General features: G+C 41.4%; 1 protein-coding gene across 3 annotated transcripts in view; it reads right to left on the minus strand.

Annotated features, from left to right (window-relative positions):
* Window positions 1-16,303: 16,303 nt before the first annotated feature.
* Window positions 16,304-21,630, minus strand: part of retreg1 (reticulophagy regulator 1) — a 72,100-nt gene continuing 66,773 nt past the window's right edge. For all 3 annotated transcript variants that reach the window (XM_071362593.1, XM_071362595.1, XM_071362594.1), the window contains 2 exons: window positions 20,403-20,526; window positions 16,304-20,217 (listed from right to left, as the gene is read on the minus strand). In XM_071362593.1, coding sequence (XP_071218694.1) covers window positions 19,688-20,217; window positions 20,403-20,526 — 654 coding nt within the window. In that variant the 3' untranslated portion in view covers window positions 16,304-19,687. The remainder of the gene's footprint in view (window positions 20,218-20,402; window positions 20,527-21,630) is intronic.

Below are 21,630 nucleotides of genomic sequence, written 5' to 3' on the forward strand. Positions count from 1 at the left end.
TTTTCTGTTTATGAGTGTGGTCTTGCAATGACTAAAATATGAAATTACATTAATATGCGTTTGGGCCAAACATTTGCCACATATTTAGAGATTTTGTTGTGCTGTGGAATTAGTGAATTTTGTCTCTTGTATAATAAATTCAATAAATTAGTTTATACTGAATTAAGTGTACATTTTTGCTAACTTAGTTATGTTTCAACATTCCCAATATCAGTTATTTTTTAAAGTCTTGGTTCCAATAGTTCATATTTTTTTCTAGGAGATTTTCAGTTGGATGTGCTATCTACAAGGTTTTCTATATCTTACTTATCATGTGAATATCCTTTTCTGACTCCAAATAGGATTCCCTCAAGATTTCATTATATTAAACTTTTAAGTTGCATGTATTTGAAAATATCTACATTGGACAGTCCAAAATTGCTTTTTAATTATGTCATGGAAATAAATCAATTTCCTATTACATTGTCATTTACGGTTTCTATGCTTTTAGTTTTCCATGTAGACCAATTTATTGGTTCTTGTATTATATTATATTATATTTTCTTCCATATTGTTATAGTGTTCTTAACTATGAAGTTGTCAATGTTCTTAGCTCTATCCTTTGAAAATAGACAGATGAAAATATTCTGGGGATGCGCATGCACATTTTTCAAAATTTACCATTGTTCCTCTTTAGTGAATTTAACTAGAGGTCACAAGTAAAAGCACGTTGATACAATTTCAAGTCTGGAAGATTATAACCACCCTCAGACTTAAGAAGATGTAAAACGTTCCTTTTTATTCTATGAATTTTACTAGACCATATAAAGTCTGTTATGACTGAGTACACTTTTTTAAAGATTGTCTTCGGTATTACCGAGAGTAAATATAAAAACTTTGGCAACCATGCCATTCTGAAGTTTATTCTACCTATAAAATGTATGCTTTCATATTGTTGAGTAATAGGATAGTTATCTTTATAAAGTTGTTTATTGTCACTTATTAAGCATCCTAAGTATTTGATCTTTTTTGTGGTCGACTTAAAGGATCGCTGTAGACCATGAGTTAATATTTGTATTTTTCCTATTGGCATTATTTAGTTTTTTTCCACGTTCATTTCCACGAGTATTCTTAAAATATTTTTAGCAAGAGGGACATTGAGTTTTCTATATTGGTCAGGTATATCAGGAGATCATCTGCAAGTAAGTTTAGTTTATATTCATATTTACCTATACTGATACCTGTTACATTTGGGTCCTGTCTAATTCTTTCTGCAAGCGGTTCAATTCCTGTCTTGTACCCCTTTCTAAAGTATCAGATAATGTATTATTTGTGTATATTTTTGCTTTAAATAATATTTAATTTCAATGTATTATTTCAGCTGGAAAGTTGAAAGCTTCCAACATTTTGAATAGAAAAGGCCATTCAAGACGGTTGAAAGCCTTTTCGACATCAACAGCCATTATTGATGAATCTATATCTTGTTTTTTAGCGTATTAAACTGAAACATGTTCTTGTATGTGTAAGTGTCTATTTTTTTTTATAAACCTTGTTTGATTGATATGAATCAAGTCTGGTAATCCTTTTGCCATTCTATTGCTTATGAACTTTGCTATCATTTTATTGTCACAATTTATTAAACTTATGGGTCTGTAATCAGCAGGGGACTCTCCAGATTTTCCTAGTTTTAATATAACTGAAATAACTGCTTCATACATGGAACTAGGAAGTACTGAATGGAGTGACGTGTGTTGTCATTTGTGTGAATAGGGGTGCTACTTTGTCACAAAATGTTAATTAGAATTCTATGGGAAAGCTGTCCATTCCTGTTGCTTTTCTCAACGCAAAAGTTTTAACAGTGTCTAATATTTATTTTTGGGTGATCCCTGTTTTTAGGTATTTTGTTTAGTCTGCTGATTATTGCTTCAGGTTTGTTGAGTCTCAGAAGGCTGTAGGATGAGTCCAACTGTTATTTAACTCTGATTTATATAGATTTTTGTAGAACCTTTTAAAATTGTAAGTAATCACATTGTTGTTTCTAATTAACGCATTTGTATCTTTATCTTTTAAAAACATAAGTGGTTTGACATGTATTCGTTTTGTGAGGTCTGTGAGATGTTTACCAGGTTTATTTGCCATTAAGTAGTATGCTTTATTTGAGTTTAACCTAGTTGTTGGCTCTCTTCAAAAGTAAAATATCATATTCCTACTTAAGTTCTGACATTTTATTATTTTCTGTACCTTGTAAAGATTTTTATGGACTTTTTCTAAGATTGTGATTTATTTTTCTTTAATTTTAATTTCTGAGATGTAACTTTTGCCAAGCATGAGATTATCATTCCCCTAATGTACACCTTAAAAGCATTCCAAATTATTTCTGGGGTCAGCTTTTCTCCTCAGTCTATGTCTACATTTGTAATGGTTTTTATTTTTCCGTTTATACAGTTGAGGTTGGAAGTTTACATACACCTTAGCCAGCTACATTTAAATTAAAAGTTTTTCACAATTCATGACATTTAATCCTAGTAAAAAATTCCCTGTTTTAGGTCAGTTAGGATCACCACTTTATTTTAAGAATGTGAAATGTCAGAATAATATTAGAGAGAATGATTTATTTCAGCTTTTACTTCTTTCATCACATTCCCAGTGGGTCAGAAGTTTACATACACTCAATTAGTATTTGGTAGCATTGCCTTAAAATTGTTAAACTTGGGTCATTTCTGCCCACACATTTTCTATAGGTTTGAGGTCAGGGCTTTGTGATGGACACTCCAATACCTTGACTTTGTCCTTAAGCCATTTTGCCACAACTTTGTTAAGCCAACTTTGCCACAACTTTGTCCATTTGGAAGACCCATTTGCGACCAAGCTTTAACTTCCTGACTGATGTCTTGAGATGTTGCTTCAATATAGCCACATCATTTTCCTGCCTCATGATGCCATCTATTTTGTGAAGTGCACCAGTCCCTCCTGCAGCAAAGTACCCCCACAACATGATGCTGCCACCCCCGTGCTTCACTGTTAAGATGGTGTTCTTCGGCTTGCCTCCTCCTTGCCTCCCCCTTTTTCCTTCAAACATAACGATGGTCATTATGGTCAAACAGTTCTATTTTTGTTTCATCAGACCAGAGGACATTTCTCCAAAAAGTACGATCTTTGTCCCCATGTACAGTTGCAAACCGTAGTCTGGCTTTTTTATGGCGGTTTTGGAGCAGTTGTTTCACCTGTCCTCGTTATTGTCTCCACCCCCGCCAGAAGTCGCTTGTTTTCCCCAGTGTATTTATCCCTGTTTTTTCTGTCTCTCTGTGCCAAATCGTCTTGTATGTTTCCAAGTCAACCAGCAGTTTTCCCGTTCTCCTGCTTTTTGCATTCTCCTTTTTATAGTCCTTCCGGTTTTGACCCTTGCCTGTTTCTGGACTTTGTACCCGCCTGCCTGACCATTCTGCCTGCCTTGACCACGAGCCTGTCTGCCACTCTGTACCTCCTGGACTCTGATCTGGTTTTGACCTTTTTGCCTGTCCACGACCATTCTCTTGCCTACCCCTTTGGATTAAGACTCCAATCATCTGCCTCCTGTGTCTGCATCTGGGTCTCGCCTTGTGCCTTGATAGTGGCTTCTTCCTTGCTGAGCGGCTTTTCAGGTTATGTCGATATAGGACTCATTTTACTGTGGATATAGATTATTTTGTACCTGTTATCTCCAGCATCTTCACAAGGTCCTTTGCTGTTGTTCTGGGATTGATTTGCACTTTTCGCACCAAAGTACGTTCATCTCTAGGAGACAGAACGCGTCTTCTTCCTGAGCGGTATGACGGCTGTGTGGTCCCATGGTGTTTATACTTGTGTACTATTGTTTGTACAGACGAATGTGGTACCTTCAGGCATTTGGAAATTGTTCCCAAGGATGAACCAGACTTGTCTACAAAAAAAATTCCGAGGTCTTGGCTGATTTCTTTGGATTTTCCCATGATGTCAAGTAAAGAGGCACTGAGTTTGAAGGTAGGCCTTGAAATACATCCACAGGTACACCTCCAAATGACTCAAATTATGTCAATTAGCCTTTTAGAAGCTTCTAAAGCCGTGACATAATTTTCCAAGCTGTTTAAAGGCACAGTCAACTTAGTGTATGTAAACTTCTGACCCACTGGAATTGTGATACAGTGAATTATTAGTGAAACAATTTGTCTGTAAACAATTGTTGGAAAAATTACTTGTGTCATGCACAAAGTAGATGTCCTAACCGACTTGCCAAAACTGTAGTTTGTTAACAAGAAATGTGTGGAGTGATTGAAAAACGAGTTTTAATGACTCCAACCTAAGTGTATGTAAACTTCTGACTTCAACTGTATAGTTAATAAATTTCGGGTCTTGATGATGCGCTCTGTTCATTCTCCCAATTCTGCGCTAAGTGATGGTTGGTGTAATTAATAATAATCCAATATCACTATGTCATGGAGTTTTTTAACCTAGTAAATTTGTTGAGTGAATTTTTTTAAATAAAAAGGTAGTCAGTCCTTGAATAGGTTTTCTTACTTTGAGAAAAAAAGGAGTAGTCTTTTGTAGTTGGGAATAGTAATCTTTTTAAATTTTACCTTTATTTAACTAGGCAAGTCAGTTAAGAACAAATTCTTATTTTCAATGACGGCCTAGGAACAGTGGGTTAACTGCCTTGTTCAGGGGCAGAACGACAGATTTGTACCTTGTCAGCTCGGGGATTCAATCTTGCAACCTTTCGGTTACTAGTCCAAAGCTCTAACAACTAGGCTACGCTGCCGCCCCGCCTCTCCAGGTGTCCTGCAAATTATTTGTAGGGATGACATTTTTCAGCCTCTTTTGAGGCTCATTAAATTTGTCCTTTTTTTGCTACGTCTGTCAATCTTGTCGAATGTTTGATTTAGGTTGCCTACTAAAATAATAGTTCCTGTCTGAATTTGATCTACTATAGCTTGAATTCTATCTAAAACACCAGATTTGCCCCTGTTGGGGGCACCCCCACTCTCACCAATAACCATCATTGAATCTTAGTTATAATGACAATGGAATAATAATGACTCGACATCCTCCCCTAATCTGTCCAGAACTCTTATTAATTTTACAGAAGGTTTGCCCAAGCCAAACGCATTCCTCTCCACCTCCTCCTCACAGTTTTCTCCCCCCTTTACCCCACCTAAGCCTAGCTTTTCCCAACCTCTCATCCTTACCTACCCAAACCAAGCTTGTCCCAACCTCCCATCTTTTCCCACCCTTCCTACTTCTCGATCCCTCCATCGACTTACTCATCCATTCTCATTCATTCTCGCCCAACATATACACTATGTATCCACACACCCATTCTCTCCCACCCTCCCACACATATTCATATTCACCATCCCTCACTCTTCCCTGACACTCCCATTTATATACAAAAACACACACACATACTTACATGCCCACAAACACACACATCCATTGAACTATTATTGACATACATGCTATATTTCCCCCTTTGAATTGTCTTTTCAGTGTCTATGTAGCCCATTGGCATCGGCTACTTCTACTGTTACTTCATAGACATGAACAATTACTTGGGGAAAGTAGAGTATAGATTGTATTTGGGGAAAGGATATTGTCTCAATTTAAGATAAGCTGGTCTTAGGCATCCCTGTGTTGTATATAGCCTACTGCGCTCATCGTTTTTCTCAAAGTATCCTTCAACTGTAAAGGTTTGTGTAGCTTGATTACGGCTTCATCAGTGCTTGTGAATTCTATGCATTGCATTCCCTTCCATACCCACAGCACTGCCTGGAAGCGGAGCTGAGACTTGATCCCCTTTTCCTCCAGTGACTGTCTGATTGGAATGCATTCCTTGTGTCTCTCTTAGCCTAGCAGACAGGACCTGTACGACTCGAATGGATCGGCTCTGTATTTTGATCTCCTTTCCCCCCTGTGCCCTCAATGTTTTTTGGGGGGCTGATAATTCCACAGTTTGAAGATTACCATGCGTGGGTACAGTATTTCGCGTTTTTCTGTTTCAAGCCGATCCTATGGCATCGTTCCAGATGTTCATGTTAAGTTCCTCTGATATTAGTTTGGACATGTAGCTGGAAAGGTCTCCTGTTTACTCATCTTCCAGTAAGGACAATATTCTCATGTTTCGTCTCATTCTGTTTTCTTACTGGTCCAATTCATCTTCTAAAGTTTTCAGCTTTGTTTCCAAAAGGCACATTTTGTTGTCTTATTTGTTCATGCGCACACCTGATTTGTGCGTGCCTGACACGATAGCCTCGACTATATTTTCGAGCTAATCTACTTTTCTAATAACAGATTGTAGCAGTTTGTTTGTTTTGGTGTGCATTGGGAGCATTTTTGCTATGTTTTCCTGGATATCCTTTAACTCTTACTCCTCTTTGTGTCTCCAAGTTGCTCCTTGTCTTTTCCTTTGGGGGAAGCCATGGCTTGTTGGATTTGTCACCGTGCCGCTTTACCAACTGATTGATTCGCTGTTGTACATAACTGATTCCTCACACTCTCCCAGTTGCTTGGGGATATGTTGATTTATCGATTTTAGAGGCTCGATTTAAACTTTTATCTGGTTTCTATATATCAACCACAGTTTTCTCAGAACAAAATGAAGCTACTCACACACCATGCGTTCTATCGGTCCGTACATGCCCTCCGCAGCCCCACCATAAATGGATTCTACAGACCCTACTGAATATTCCCAACAATAGTTTTACTGTGGCCCATATGTAATGTATATACAGTGATTTGCATTGTGGCCAATTTCATGGGTGGAGTAAAAGTCCAGCAACACTCTGTATTATTAACCCCGATGAAATGACACTATACATAGATTCTACAGACCCTAGTGAGTACTCCCCACCCCATATCGGCACAAATTATAATTTGTCCTGTACAGTGCTATATTTGTACCACATGCATGTTAACATTAGAAGCCTCCTCCCTAAGTTTGTTTTATTCACTGCTTTACCACACTCTGCCAACCCGGATGTCCTAGCCGTGTCTGAATCCTGGCTTAGGAAGACCACCAAAAACTCTGAAATCTCCATTCCTAACTACAACATTTTCAGACAAGATAGAACGACCAAAGGGGGCGGTGTTGCAATCTACTGCAGAGATAGCCTGCAGAGTTCTGTCCTACTATCCAGGTCTGTACCCAAACAATTTGAACTTCTACTTTTAAAATCCACCTCTCTAAAAACAAATCTCTCACCGTTGCCGCCTGCTATAGACCAACCTCTGCCTCCAGCTGTGCTCTGGATGTGAACTGATTGCTCTCCATCTATCTTCTGAGCTCGTGCTGCTAGGTGACCTAAACTGGGACATGCTTAACACCCCAGCCATCCTACAGTTTAAGCTTGATGCCCTCAATCTCACACAAATTATCAATGAACCTACCAGGTACCACCCCAAAGCCGTAAACATGGGCACCCTCATAGATATCATCCTAACCAACTTGCCCTCTAAATACAACTCGGTTGTATTTGGTTTTCAACCAAGATCTCAGCGATCACTGCATCATTGCCTGCATCCGTAATGGGTCAGCGGTCAAACGACCTCCACTCATCACTGTCAAACGCTCCCTGAAACACTTCAGCGAGCAGGCCTTTCTAATCGACCTGGCCCGGGTATCCTGGAAGGATATTGATCTCATCCCGTCAGTAGAGGATGCCTGGTTATTTTTTTAAATGCCTTCCTCACCATCTTAAAGAAGCAAGCCCTATTCAAGATATTTAGAACCAGGAACAGATATAGCCCTTGGTTCTCTCCAGACCTGACTGCCCTTAACCAACACAAAAACATCCTGTGGCGTTCTGCATTAGCATCGAACAACCCCCGTGATATGCAACTTTTCAGGGAAGTTAGAAACCAATATACACAGGCAGTTAGAAAAGCCAAGGCTAGCTTTTTCAAGCAGAAATTTGTTTCCTGCAACACAAACTCAAACAAGTTCTGGGACACTGTAAAGTCCTTGGAGAATATGAACACCTCCTCCCAGCTGCCCACTGCACTGAGGATAGGGAACTCTGTCATCACCGATAAATCCACTATAATTGAGAATTTCAATAAGCATTTTTCTACGGCTGGCCATGCTTTCCACCTGGCTACCCCTACCCCGGTCAACAGCACTGCACCCCCCACAGCAACTCGCCCAAGCCTTCCCCATTTCTCCTTCTCCCAAATCTAGTCAGCTGATGTTCTGAAAGAGCTGCAAAATCTGGACCCCTTCAAATCAGCCGGGCTAGACAATCTGGACCCTTTCTTTCTAAAATGATCTGCCGAAATTGTTGCAACCCCTATTACTAGCCTGTTTAACCTCTCTTTCGTGTCGTCTGAGATTCCCAAAGATTGGAAAGCAGCTGCGGTCATCGCCCTCTTCAAAGGGGGGGACACTCTTGACCCAAACTGCTACAGACCTATATCTATCCTATCCTGCCTTTCTAAGGTCTTCGAAAGCCAAGTCAACAAACAGATTACCGACCATTTCGAATCCCACCGCACCTTCTCCGCTATGCAATCTGGTTTCAGAGCTGGTCATGGGTGCACCTCAGCCACGCTCAAGGTCCTAAATAATATCTTAACCGCCATCGATAAGAAACAATACTGTGCAGCTGTATTCATTGACCTGGCCAAGGCTTTCGACTCTGTCAATCACCACATCCTCATCGGCAGACTCAATAGCCTTGGTTTCTCAAATGATTGCCTCGCATGGTTCACCAACTACTTCTCTGATAGAGTTCAGTGTGTCAAATCAGAGGGCCTGTTGTCCGGGCCTCTGGCAGTCTCTATGGGGGTGTCACAGGGTTCAATTCTTGGGCCGACTCTCTTCTCTGTATACATCAATGATGTCGCTCTTGCTGCTGGTGAGTCTCTGATCCACCTCTACGCAAATGACACTATTCTGTATACTTCTGGCCCTTCTTTGGACACTGTGTTAACAACCCTCCAGACGAGCTTCAATGCCATACAAGTCTCCTTCCGTGGCCTCCAACTGCTCTTAAATACAAGTAAAACTAAATGCATGCTCTTCAACCGATCGCTGCCTGCACCTGCCCGCCCGTCCAGCATCACTACTCTGGATGGTTCTGACTTAGAATATGTGGACAACTACAAATACCTAGGTGTCTGGTTAGACTGTAAACTCTCCTTCCAGACTCACATCAAACATCTCCAATCCAAAGTTAAATCTAGAATTGGCTTCCTATTTCGCAACAAAGCATCCTTCACTCATGCCTCCAAACATACCCTCGTAAAACTGACTATCCTACCGATCCTCGACTTCGGCGATGTCATTTACAAAATAGCCTCCAATACCCTACTCAACAAATTGGATGCAGTCTATCACAGTGCCATCCGTTTTGTCACCAAAGCCCCATATACTACCCACCACTGCAACCTGTACGCTCTCGTTGGCTGGCCCTCGCTTCATACTCGTCGCCAAACCCACTGGCTCCAGGTCATCTACAAGACCCTGCTAGGTAAAGTCTCACCTTATCTCAGCTCGCTGGTCACCATAGCAGCACCCACCAGTAGCATGCGCTCCAGCAGGTATATAGCAGCACCCCCTGTTTCCGGCGCCGAAAAGAGATGGCCGCCTCGCTTCGTGTTCCTTGGAAAATATGCAGTATTTTGTTTTTTTACGTGTTATTTCTTACATCGGTACCCCGGGTAATCTTAGGTTTCATTACATACAGTCGGGAGGAACTACTGAATATACGATTAACGTCAACTCATCATCGTTCCTACCAGGAATATGACTTTCCCGAAACGGATCCAGTGTTTTGCCTTCCACACAATACAATGGATCTGATCCCAGCCGGCGACCCTGTGCGACGCCGAAAAAGGGGAAAACGTGGCGGTCTCGTGGTCAGGCTTCGGAGACGGGCACATCGCGCTCCACTCCCTAGCATACTACTCGCCAATGTCCAGTCTCTTGACAATAAGGTTGATGAAATCCGAGCACGGGTAGCATTCCAGAGAGACATCAGGGATTGCAACGTGCTCTGCTTCACGGAAACATGGCTAACTCAAGGGACGCTAACGGAGTCGGTGCAGCCAGCTGGTTTCTTCATGCATCGCGCCGACAGAAACAAACATCTTTCCGGTAAGAAGAGGGGCGGGGGGGTATGCCTTATGATTAACGAGAAGTGGTGTGATCATCATAACAACACACAAGAACTCAAGTCGTTCTGTTCACCTGATCTAGAACTCCTCACAATCAAATGTCGACCGCATTATCTACCAAGGGAATTCTCGTCAATCATAATCACAGCCGTATACATTCCCCCCCAAGCAGACACATCGATGGCCCTGAACGAACTTTATCTGACTCTTTGTAAACTGGAAACCACACACCCTGAGGCTGCATTCATCGTAGCTGGGGATTTTAACAAGGCTAATCTAAAAACAAAACTCCCTAAATTCTATCAGCATATCGATTGTGCTACCAGGGCTGGAAAAACACTAGACCATTGTTATACTAATTTCCGCGACGCTTATAAGGCCCTCCCCCGCCCCCCTTTCGGAAAAGCTGACCACGACTCCATTTTGTTGATTCCAGCCTACAAACAGAAACTCAAACAACAAGCTCCCGCGCTCAGGTCTGTTCAACGCTGGTCCGACCAATCTGAATCCACGCTTCAAGACTGCTTCGATCACGCGGATTGGAATATGTTCCGCATCGCGTCCAACAACAATATTGACGAATATGCTGATTCGGTGAGCGAGTTCATTAGGAAGTGCATTGACGATGTCGTACCCACAGCAACGATAAAAACATTCCCAAACCAGAAACCGTGGATTGACGGCAGCATTCGCGTGAAACTGAAAGCGCGAACCACTGCTTTTAACCAGGGCAAGGTGACCGGAAGCATGACCGAATACAAACAGTGTAGCTATTCTCTCCGCAAGGCAATCAAACAGGCTAAGTCTCAGTACAGAGACAAAATCGAGTCGAAATTCAACAGCTCAGACACAAGAGGTATGTGGCAGGGTCTACAGTCAATCACGGATTACAAAAAGAAAACCAGCCCCGTCGAGGACCAGGATGTCTTGCTCCCAGACAGGCTAAACAACTTTTTTGCCCGCTTTGAGGACAATACAGTGCCACTGACACGGCCCCCTACCAAAACCTGCGGGCTCTCCTTCACTGCAGCCGAGGTGAGTAATACATTTAAACGTGTTAACCCTCGCAAGGCTGCAGGCCCAGACGGCATTCCCAGCCGCGTCCTCAGAGCATGCGCAGACCAGCTGGCTGGTGTGTTTACGGACATATTCAATCAATCCTTATCCCAGTCTGCTGTTCCCACATGCTTCAAGAGGGCCACCATTGTTCCTGTTCCCAAGAAAGCTAAGGTAACTGAGCTAAACGACTACCGCCCCGTAGCACTCACTTCCGTCATCATGAAGTGCTTTGAGAGACTAGTCAAGGACCATATCACCTCCACCCTACCGGACACCCTAGACCCACTCCAATTTGCTTACCGACCCAATAGGTCCACAGACGACGCAATCGCAACCACACTGCCCTAACCCATCTGGACAAGAGGAATACCCATGTGAGAATGCTGTTCATCGATTACAGCTCAGCATTTAACACCATAGTACCCTCCAAACTCGTCATCAAGCTCGAGACCCTGGGTCTCGACCCCGCCCTGTGCAACTGGGTCCTGGACTTCCTGACGGGCCGCCCCCAGGTGGTGAGGGTAGGTAACAACATCTCCACCCCGCTGATCCTCAACACTGGGGCCCCACAAGGGTGCGTTCTGAGCCCTCTCCTGTACTCCCTGTTCACCCACGACTGCGTGGCCATGCACGCCTCCAACTCAATCATCAAGTTTGCGGATGACACTACAGTGGTAGGCTTGATCACCAACAACGACGAGACGGCCTACAGGGAGGAGGTGAGGGCCCTCGGAGTGTGGTGTCAGGAAAATAACCTCATACTCAACGTCAACAAAACAAAGGAGATGATTGTGGACTTCAGGAAACAGCAGAGGGAGCACCCCCCTATCCACATCGACGGGTCAGTAGTGGAGAAGGTGGAAAGTTTTAAGTTCCTCGGTGTACACATCACGGACAAACTGAATTGGTCCACCCACACAGACAGCGTTGTGAAGAAGGCGCAGCAGCGCCTCTTCAACCTCAGGAGGCTGAAGAAATTCGGCTTGTCACCAAAAGCACTCACAAACTTCTACAGATGCACAATCGAGAGCATCCTGTCGGGCTGTATCACCGCCTGGTACGGCAACTGCTCCGCCCACAACCGTAAGGCTCTCCAGAGGGTAGTGAGGTCTGCAGAACGCATCACCAGGGGCAAACTACCTGCCCTCCAGGACACCTACACCACCCGATGTCACAGGAAGGCCATAAAGATCATCAAGGACAACAACCACCCAAGCCACTGCCTGTTCACCCCGCTATCATCCAGAAGGCGAGGTCAGTACAGGTGCATCAAAGCAGGGACCGAGAGACTGAAAAACAGCTTCTATCTCAAGGCCATCAGACTGTTAAACAGCCACCACTAACATTTAGCGGCCGCTGCCAACATACTGACTCAACTCCAGCCACTTTAAAAATGGGAATTGATGGAAATTATGTAAAAATGTACCAGTAGCCACTTTAAGCAATGCCACTTAATACAATGTTTACATACCCTACATTACCCATCTCATATGTATATACGGTACTCTATATCATCTACTGCATCTTGCCATCTTTATGCAATACATGTACCACTAGCCACTTTAAACTATGCCACTTTATGTTTACATACCCTACAGTACTCATCTCATACGTATATACCGTACTCTATACCATCTACTGCATCTGCCATGCCGTTCTGTACCACCACTCATTCATATATCTTTATGTACATATTCTTTATCCCTTTACACTTGTGTGTGTGTGTAAGGTAGTAGTGTGGAATTGTTAGGTTAGATTACTGTTGGTTATTACTGCATTGTCGGAACTAGAAGCACAAGCATTTCGCTACACTCGCATTAACATCTGCTAACCATGTGTATGTGACTAATAAAATTTGATTTGATTTGATTTGAAAAAGTATATCTCTCTGGTCACCCCTACTTTGCACATTCTCCCACTGCAAATCTACCATTCCAGTGTTTTAATTGCTGTATTGTATTTACTTTGCCACCATGGCCTTTTTTTGCCTTTACCTCCTTTATCTCACCTCATTTGCTCACATTGTATATAAACTTATTTTTCTACTGTATTATTGACTGTATGTTTGTTTTATTCCATGTGTAACTCTGTGTTGTTGTATGTGTCGAACTGCTTTGCTTTATCTTGGCCAGGTCGCAATTGTAAATGAGAACTTGTTCTCAACTTGCCTACCTGGTTAAATAAAGGTGAAATAAAAAAATAAAAAAATACTGTCAAGGCACCCGATTTTAAGCTGTGTGACCACAGTAAAAGTCCAGCAACACTTCCTATGATCTAGCTTTTTGTTCAAACGCATCTGTTTTGTATTCTAGGGACTCTAGTGAGTAGACTGGATCCTGGTTTTATCGACACACAATCAATAGTTTTTCCTGTACAGTGCAATTTGTTTGTGCATTACAACAAAAATACACTAAGACTTTCCCTAAACATTACATTTCAAAATTGCATCCGTGAACAATAATACCAGTAAATGAACAAGTATCATACAATCAAAATAAAGATTTTTTAAATGTATTTGTATTATATATGTATATAGATTTTTACTAATAGGCTATTATTATGTTGACATTCATTTACTTCAGCTCCAACCATTTCTCATTGTGCTCCACCTTAAAATATTCTTTATCTTATATAAAGTATAGTCTTTATTTCAGATTTCCCCCCATGTAGTTATCATTTTTATTTGTTATCTTAATTTGTTACATAATTGTAACATTATGCACTATGCAAAGCTACAAGAAAATACTGATTTCGTAGCATACATACAGCGTTTTACACGCTGACTTTTATTTTGAAGGCAAAATCCAAAAACCAGAGGTCTTAACGTGGATAGGAGCCAGGCTAGTGTTGCTTTCCATGACCCTAATCACGTGCATAGTGTTTTCTTCATGAACTTCAAACTCTGCTACTTCATGACATTTTTAAAGCTCCTTTGCTAAAGTCAAAACTACACTGCCACCAAGTGGTTTATTTGGGATATTGGTTGGGCATGTATGACAAAGTGAAAAGAAGCCTGTGTTAAAATCATCTTTTCTAGTTGCAAAAAATCTGTTATGCCAGACAACACAGCAAATAAATATACTTTTGGCCTTAATAAAAAATTACAGGTTTGGGTCAAATCCAATGCAACCCAACACAGAGTGAACCCTTCTGTATTTTCAAGCATTGTGGTGGCAGCATCATGTTATCGGTATGCTTGTTACTGGCAGGGACTGGGGGGTTTGTCAGGATAAAAAATATGAAAGGGGCAAAGCCCAGGTAAAAGGTTTGTGTAACGCTCGTCTGAAGAAGTGGACCAAGATGCAGCGTGGGGTAGGTTAATCATATTCTTTAATGATAACCAGCAAAACCAAGAAAGAGAGAACTCACGAAACGTACAGCCTTGTAGGGCTCAACAGCAACAATACAAGAACAAGATCCCACAACATAGGTAGCCTTTTTTCCCACCTAAGTATGATTCCCAATCAGAGATAACGATAGACAGCTGCCTCTGATTGGGAACCACACTCGGCCAAACACAAAGTAATACAAAACATAGAATGTCCACCCCACATCACACCCTGACCTAACTAAATAGAGAAATAAAACGTCTCTCTAAGGTCAGGGCGTGACAGTTAGAGGACAGCCCTTGTCAGTCTTCTGAAAACCTAACCCTGTGATATAATTTTATTTTTCAGCGGTAGAATTATGCAAATGTTAATGCCAAAGACACAACAGAATGGCTTTCCAAGAGGAGTTGAGTGTTCCTAAATGGTCCAGTCTCAGTCCTGACTTTTGCTTGAAAATTGCTGTCCTTCAATGATTTCCAACCATTTTTACTGAGCAATTTTGACAAAAACAATGGATATATGTTGCACTAAGAGTTGTTAGAATAATATTCAAAATGATTCTCAGCTGTAATGACTGCAAAAGGTGCGTCCACCAAGTATTAATTCAGGGGTGTCAAGACATTTAGTTTTTTTTAATTATTGTTACTAATTCAGAAAATGTTCTATACATTTTCTTTCACTTTGAAAATGTGGACTAGGTTGTGTAGATCTGTGGGGGGAAAATCAAATTCAATCCCTTTTTAGATTTCATTTGAAGGCATCAAAATATGAAGACTATGGGGGGAGGGACTTGCACTAGGCACCGTATAACGGTGGGAACCACACATGCAGAGATCATCCGTTGACCTACTCTGCGTCTCAAAGACACGGCGGTTGGAACCAAAAATCAGGCTCATCAGACCAAAGGACTGAACAGTCCCTTCTGAACAGTTGTTATTGAGATGTGTCTGTTACTTGAACTCTGTGAAGCATTTATTTGGGCTGCAATCTGAGGTGCAGTGAACTCTAATGAACTTATCCTCTTCAACAGAGGTAACTCTGGGTCTTCCTTTCCAATGGCGGTCCTCATGAGAGTCAGTTTCATCATAGCGCTTGATGATTTTTGCGACTGCACTTGAAAAAACTTGCAAAGTTCTTAACATTTTCCAGATTGACTGACCTTCATGTCTTAAAGTAATAATGGACTGTCATTTCTCTTTGCTTATTTGAGCTGTTCTTGCCATAATATGGACTTGGTCTTTTACCAAATAGGGCTATATTCTGTATACCACCCCTACCTTGTCACAACAGAACTGATTGGCTCAAACACATTAAGAAGGAAAGCAATTCCACAAATTAACAAGGCACACCTGTTAATTGAGATACATTCCAGGTGACTACCTCATGAAGCTAGTTGAGAGAATGCCACGAGTGTGCAAAGCTGTCATCAAGGCAAAGGGTGGCTACTTTGAAGAATCTCAAATATAAAATATATTTTCATTTGTTTAACACTTTTTTGGTTACTACATGATTCCATATGTGTTATTTCATGGTTTTGATGTCTTCACTATTATTCTACAATGTAGAAAATAGTAAAAAATAAAGAATCCCTGGAATGAGTAGGTATGTCCAAAATCTTTGACTGGTACTGTATATATATATATAATTTTTTAAAATAGTATTTTGATATTGACTACTGCATTGTTGGGAATGGCTTGCAAGTTAAGCATTTCAGTGTACTTGTGCATTTGACAAAAAACACAAATACAAGTTTATAGAAATGTGTGGCTTGTTCTGAGGAGAATTCACACACACAGAGAAATCACAAGGTGTTACATTTTCACACTTTATTAATAATATTCTTGATCATTTACATACAACTACAATTTGCTTATGCTTCACTTCAGACAAATAGCTAACAACTCACACAAGTGTGTAAGATGATCTTTCTAATGTGAAGAAACTATTGAGCAGTTTAAAGAAGACACAGTTCAGTGAATTTGTCACTAAGGCAATTACATACTGCCATGATTTGACATGATAGCGAACAGAATGCATATTAACTCATGGCTATTGTAATCAATAAATGGCTTGTTTAAACTCCTGATTATGTTATATGTTCATATTCCGTGGTGTAAAATGCATATATTTGTCTTGACAGTCATAGCATATATTTAGAAAAAGGCAGGCTATATGATGGAAAATCTCTTCGGTTAGTTTTTAATGGTTATTACACGTTGTCAATCTTGTTTTTAGCACAGGGGTTTATTATTGGCATATTCAATAATCAATTAAGTGTTGCGCAGTATGAAATGTATTTTCCCCCAGGATGTACCTCCTACCCTTGTCAATCATCGGGAACACAAGCTTGGTCTGATAACTTTTGTTATTTTGTTTGGATAGTCCCAGTCGGTATTAGATAGAACGCAGCAGCCCTGCCTGCCTGTTGGCAAACCAACCTGTGGTTACCTAGGTTACCAATTGGCTCACAGCAAAAACTTGACTTTTCTCTTGTCTGCTTGTTTACGTCAATTACAAAACTACATTTAAGAAAAGTACATGTCTAAAGATACATTTTTAACATTGCCTGCTCCCGAGCATTGTCACTACTTAGAAGAGCATATTATAGGGATTCCTTCATGCCCCTTTTCATTATGGTGCTAGCAGCCACAATAGAGTGAGTGCTAGCTAGCTCCCGCCCGAAACATTAAGCTAGCCAATACCAAAAACGCAAACAAATGGACTATACAGCTAAAAATAGTTTGGAGTTACAAACTGACTATACTAATCAAGTTAAATGTCTTTATCTGTCATTAAATGTTTCCCACACACATAGCTACGTGTAGCCTACTTTGACACCGGGTCCCCACAATTTCCCACTCCGAATAGCTTGAACCCAAAGGGCTCTTCTCGCAGGCTCTATTTTCCTACATGGGAGCATTGCAAACCGTAGGTCGGGATTTTTGACCTGGTTACAGCTTTTCGGGCATAACAAAAAATCTATGACGAAGTTGGCTCTTTTACAATGGGGGTCAATAGGAAATAATGTTTGTTTTTCCCAATTTGTGGGCTTGGTCAATTCCTTATGACATATTGAGCTCAGTTAGCCCTTCAACTTTACTCAAGAAGGCGAACACTAACTTCAAACAAATTACACAGTAACTATGGCAACTTGCAGCTGCATATCCCCACCTAAACATTTTGGGGTGAATTTTCTAAATTACCCCTTCTCTTTGCGATCGACAGACAATCGTTAGGGTGAATTTTTCATGTCCAATGAAAGAGATCTTACATTCTGTTTGCATGAAGTTTAAAACTGTCACTACTAAGTGATTATGTCCCAAGTGCCTAGTTGCATTGTCAAATAATAAGGTACAAGTACAAATAAAATGTGGAGCAACATTTTGCTTGAAGTGTAGAGAGCTATAACTCCTTTATAATACTGCCACCTGACTGACATGGATTCTGTCATAACACTTAATAGACACTGACTTCATAGTTTGTGACAACTGACGAAACATTCACAAGCAGAATGAATCAAGTGCTAATTCAGTTCAATTACTTGTCCTGACCAAGTCACTAGACAAGGAAACATTGACAGGAAAAAAGTCAGGGCCCAATGAACTTATAAATGGTTTGTCACAAAATGTCCAAAGAGAAATTACAACATTCTTGTGTCAGTCATATGTCAGCATCCCAGACAATGAACTTTAAAAGGATGTTCCACTCAAAATATAAGGTTGTATGTTAGATTTGAGAGGAATATCCCTTTAGGTACAGTGTTACTGAACATCCGTTAAAAGTCAAAAGATTACCATGCATAATATCGTGAGACCAATTGCATGTCGTAAAACGTGAAGTCCCTCACCTATATTATGGCTTAATGAACAATATACAAAATTAGAAAAACGAAAAAAATGATACAAAATATAATGTATACTATTATCTGTCATCCCATCGTTGCATGTTCCAGTTAACTACAGGATTTGTTACCTTACTTGTGCTTCAGTAAGAACCAATACGCACAAACAGTATGGGTTTGAACAATTGGTTCCATTGTTAGCACAGATGATTGTCATCGTTGTCGTAGGTCTGGTCGAATTAAGCTGTACTGTAGATTAATGGGTGATGGAGTTGAATGGGCCCAATCGGGCCAGTGTATGAATCTTGAAACTAAAGAAGGTTAAACCAAGGCCTCATACCTTTTAAAAGGTTAATAAATTATGTTATGATAAATTGTAAGGTCTCCTCAGACCTCTGTCTGTGTTAAAACCTGTTTTTAGTGTTGTGACCTTCAGACACTATCAGAAGGCGTATACATTCAGACTCCACCAGTCTGGATCCCACCGTGGTTATCGGGTTTTCTGAGAACACAAGGCTGCCACAGACCTGATGAAACCAGCCACCTGTCAAAAGATGATTATACTCGTTCACATTGCTATGACTCTATACTTGTGATGAAAGGTCAAGTTTTGGTCAAACCCACTTCTGAGTTTTTACTTGCTGATAAAAAGGTTCCTGCTGTCGGGGGGGGGGGGGGGTAGATTTATAAAAATGTTGTTGCTAGGGAAAGTTATGTAAGGGGGATTGGGGAGGCTATGAGTTACAGGATGTCTTAGACATTTTGCAGAACTTGGGGAGAACTAGCATATACTGTACTCTGCATCAACTTCTGCCTACAATTGTATTACTAAAATGAGTATTTTAATACTTAAACAAAGAGTGTGTTTCCTTTCCATTACTAATATATGTTTGATAATTACATAGACCTGATCATTTGTTGAAGAAATTGACCAACAAAACACAAATGTAGTCCTTTTGGCAGCAAATCAGAAACACCACCACATTCCTTTCCATTCCTACCCATAACTTTACTACAGGTTGATGATGTGAAAATCGTTAAATAAAAGTCACAATCTCACCACACCAATACTGACACAGCCCCCTGACAACTCCACATCTCCAATCTCCATATAGCATCATGCTTGCTGAACACCCCCTTCCTCTCGCTCTCGAACATATCGATCATGTAATGCAGGAGTATTCATTTTTAGTACAACTGGAAAAAGAATGCAACACCATATTGTTTCGTCAAACCCCCACAGTCTCTGCACCCCTAACCTCCCCATCCCCCAAACAAGGCCCCTCTCTGTCTCCACGTGCTCTCTAACCCCCTACTAGACCTGCACCACATCCTCCTGACACCCCTGCTCTAATCAATGGCGGCCCAGGAGTTTTGAAAAGAAGCCACTGGAAGAAGACAATGATTTTTTGGGCTCTTTGGCCGCCACTGCTGCGCTCGCCCCAAGGCCCAGCTCCCCTTCCAGCTGCTCCAGCTCGGACTGGTCCAGCAGCTCAAATTCCTCCACATCGCTGTCCGATGATGACTCCTCTGCCAGGTCCAGGGGCAGCAGTGTTGTGGGGTTGGCGAACAGCAGGGACCTGGGGCGGGGGTCTGTGGTTATGATGCTACCGATGGCGGCCTCCAGCCTCTCCTGAATGACAGCGGTGGCGGCGGCTGCAATGACATTGCCTGCCATCTTGTGGACAAACTCCATGGCCTGGGTGGAAGGGTCCCCCTGGAGGGGGGGCTCGGACCCCCCCTTGGCTCTGCTGTGCTGGGGTGGGTGGATAGGGGGGGTGGGTAGGCCGATGCTCAGGTCGTCATCGTCCTCCCCATTGGTGCCGTTGTCCAAGGAGGGGAATTCCGGGAGGCCCCCTATGAATAGTTCTTCTCTGTCTAGGTCTGCAGGAAAATAAAAACCACCATGTTGTTCATGTGAATTACAGTTACTTTGTATTATAGGGTGACATTTTGAGTTGACAAAAACGATCACACAATTGAAAATACTTGTCACGGCACTTGATTCTAAATGTTTGGAATATTGCATATGTACTCACACTGGAATACACACACACAGTAACACTCACCATCTGAGTTCTCAGTCTGGGGCGTATGTCCCTCAGACAGGTTAAATGTTCCGTTGTCTGTCCACGTCACATCAGAGGCCTCTGTATCCGATATAGACATCTCCTTACAAACTGTGGAGTCCAACTGTTGCAAGTACAGTAACATTATTAGGACCTTACTTTTTTTTCTGGGTAATGTTCGGTAGGCCATTTGTTTTAGGAAACAGAAAGTTACTTCCTGAACAGTCAAATAAGAATACATACAGTACAGTGGTTTGTCCTTTAAAAGTTGCAGCGTACTGCAGCACAGCTTGCGTGGTGCCAAAGAATTCTATGGCATGTTATTTAAGTGCCACTGGTACCATTAATGCCAGTTAGTGCTAGTTTGACCACCAGAGGGCATCTTTGAGAAGCATTTGATGGCCTTCAATAGTGGCTGTACTAGAGAATTTAAAACCATTTTTGTAACTATATGGGACTGATTTTAAGAAAATTTGCTTAATTAATTTGCTTAATATTATGGTGTTTCTATTCCAATTGAAACGAAAAACCCTCTGGGTTTCCGTTAGGATGAAACGGAAAATATGACGCTGCACAACGTGATGGTCGGGAGTAGGCTACAGTACTTGGCTATTTAGCTAAAGAATCCCCGTGTCGTGCGGGCACGCGGGAGACCGGGTTTCAATTCTCCGATGGGGAGGAAGGAGTAGGCTGTCCTTGTAAATAAGAATTAGTTCTTAACTTCTTATGGCTGGGAACAGTATTGAGTAGCTTGGATGAGTAAGGTGCCCAGAGTAAACTGCCTGCTACTCAGTCCCAGAAGCTAAGATATGAATATTATTAGTATATTTGGATAGAAAACACTCTGAAGTTTCTACTCAGAACTCATAAGGCAGGCAAAAACCTGAGAAAAAATCCAACCAGGAAGTGGGAAATCTGAGGTTTGTAGTTTTTCAACTCATCGCCTATCGAATATACAGTGGGATATTGGTCATATTGCACTTCCTAAGGCTTCCACTAGATGTCAACAGTCTTTAGAACCTTGTTTGATGCTTCTACTGTGAAGGAGGGGGGAATGAGGGCTCTTTGAGTCAGGGGTCTGGCAGAGTGCCACGTGATAGTTAGCTTGCATTTCTGAAGACAAAGGAATTCTCCGGTTGAAACATTATTGAAGATTTATGATAAAAACATCCTAAAGATTGATTCTATACATCGTTTGACATGTTTCTATGGACTGTAACGGAACTTT

Source organism: Salvelinus alpinus, chromosome 23 (assembly GCF_045679555.1).
Source record: "Salvelinus alpinus chromosome 23, SLU_Salpinus.1, whole genome shotgun sequence".
NCBI classification, from domain to species: Eukaryota; Metazoa; Chordata; class Actinopteri; order Salmoniformes; family Salmonidae; genus Salvelinus; species Salvelinus alpinus.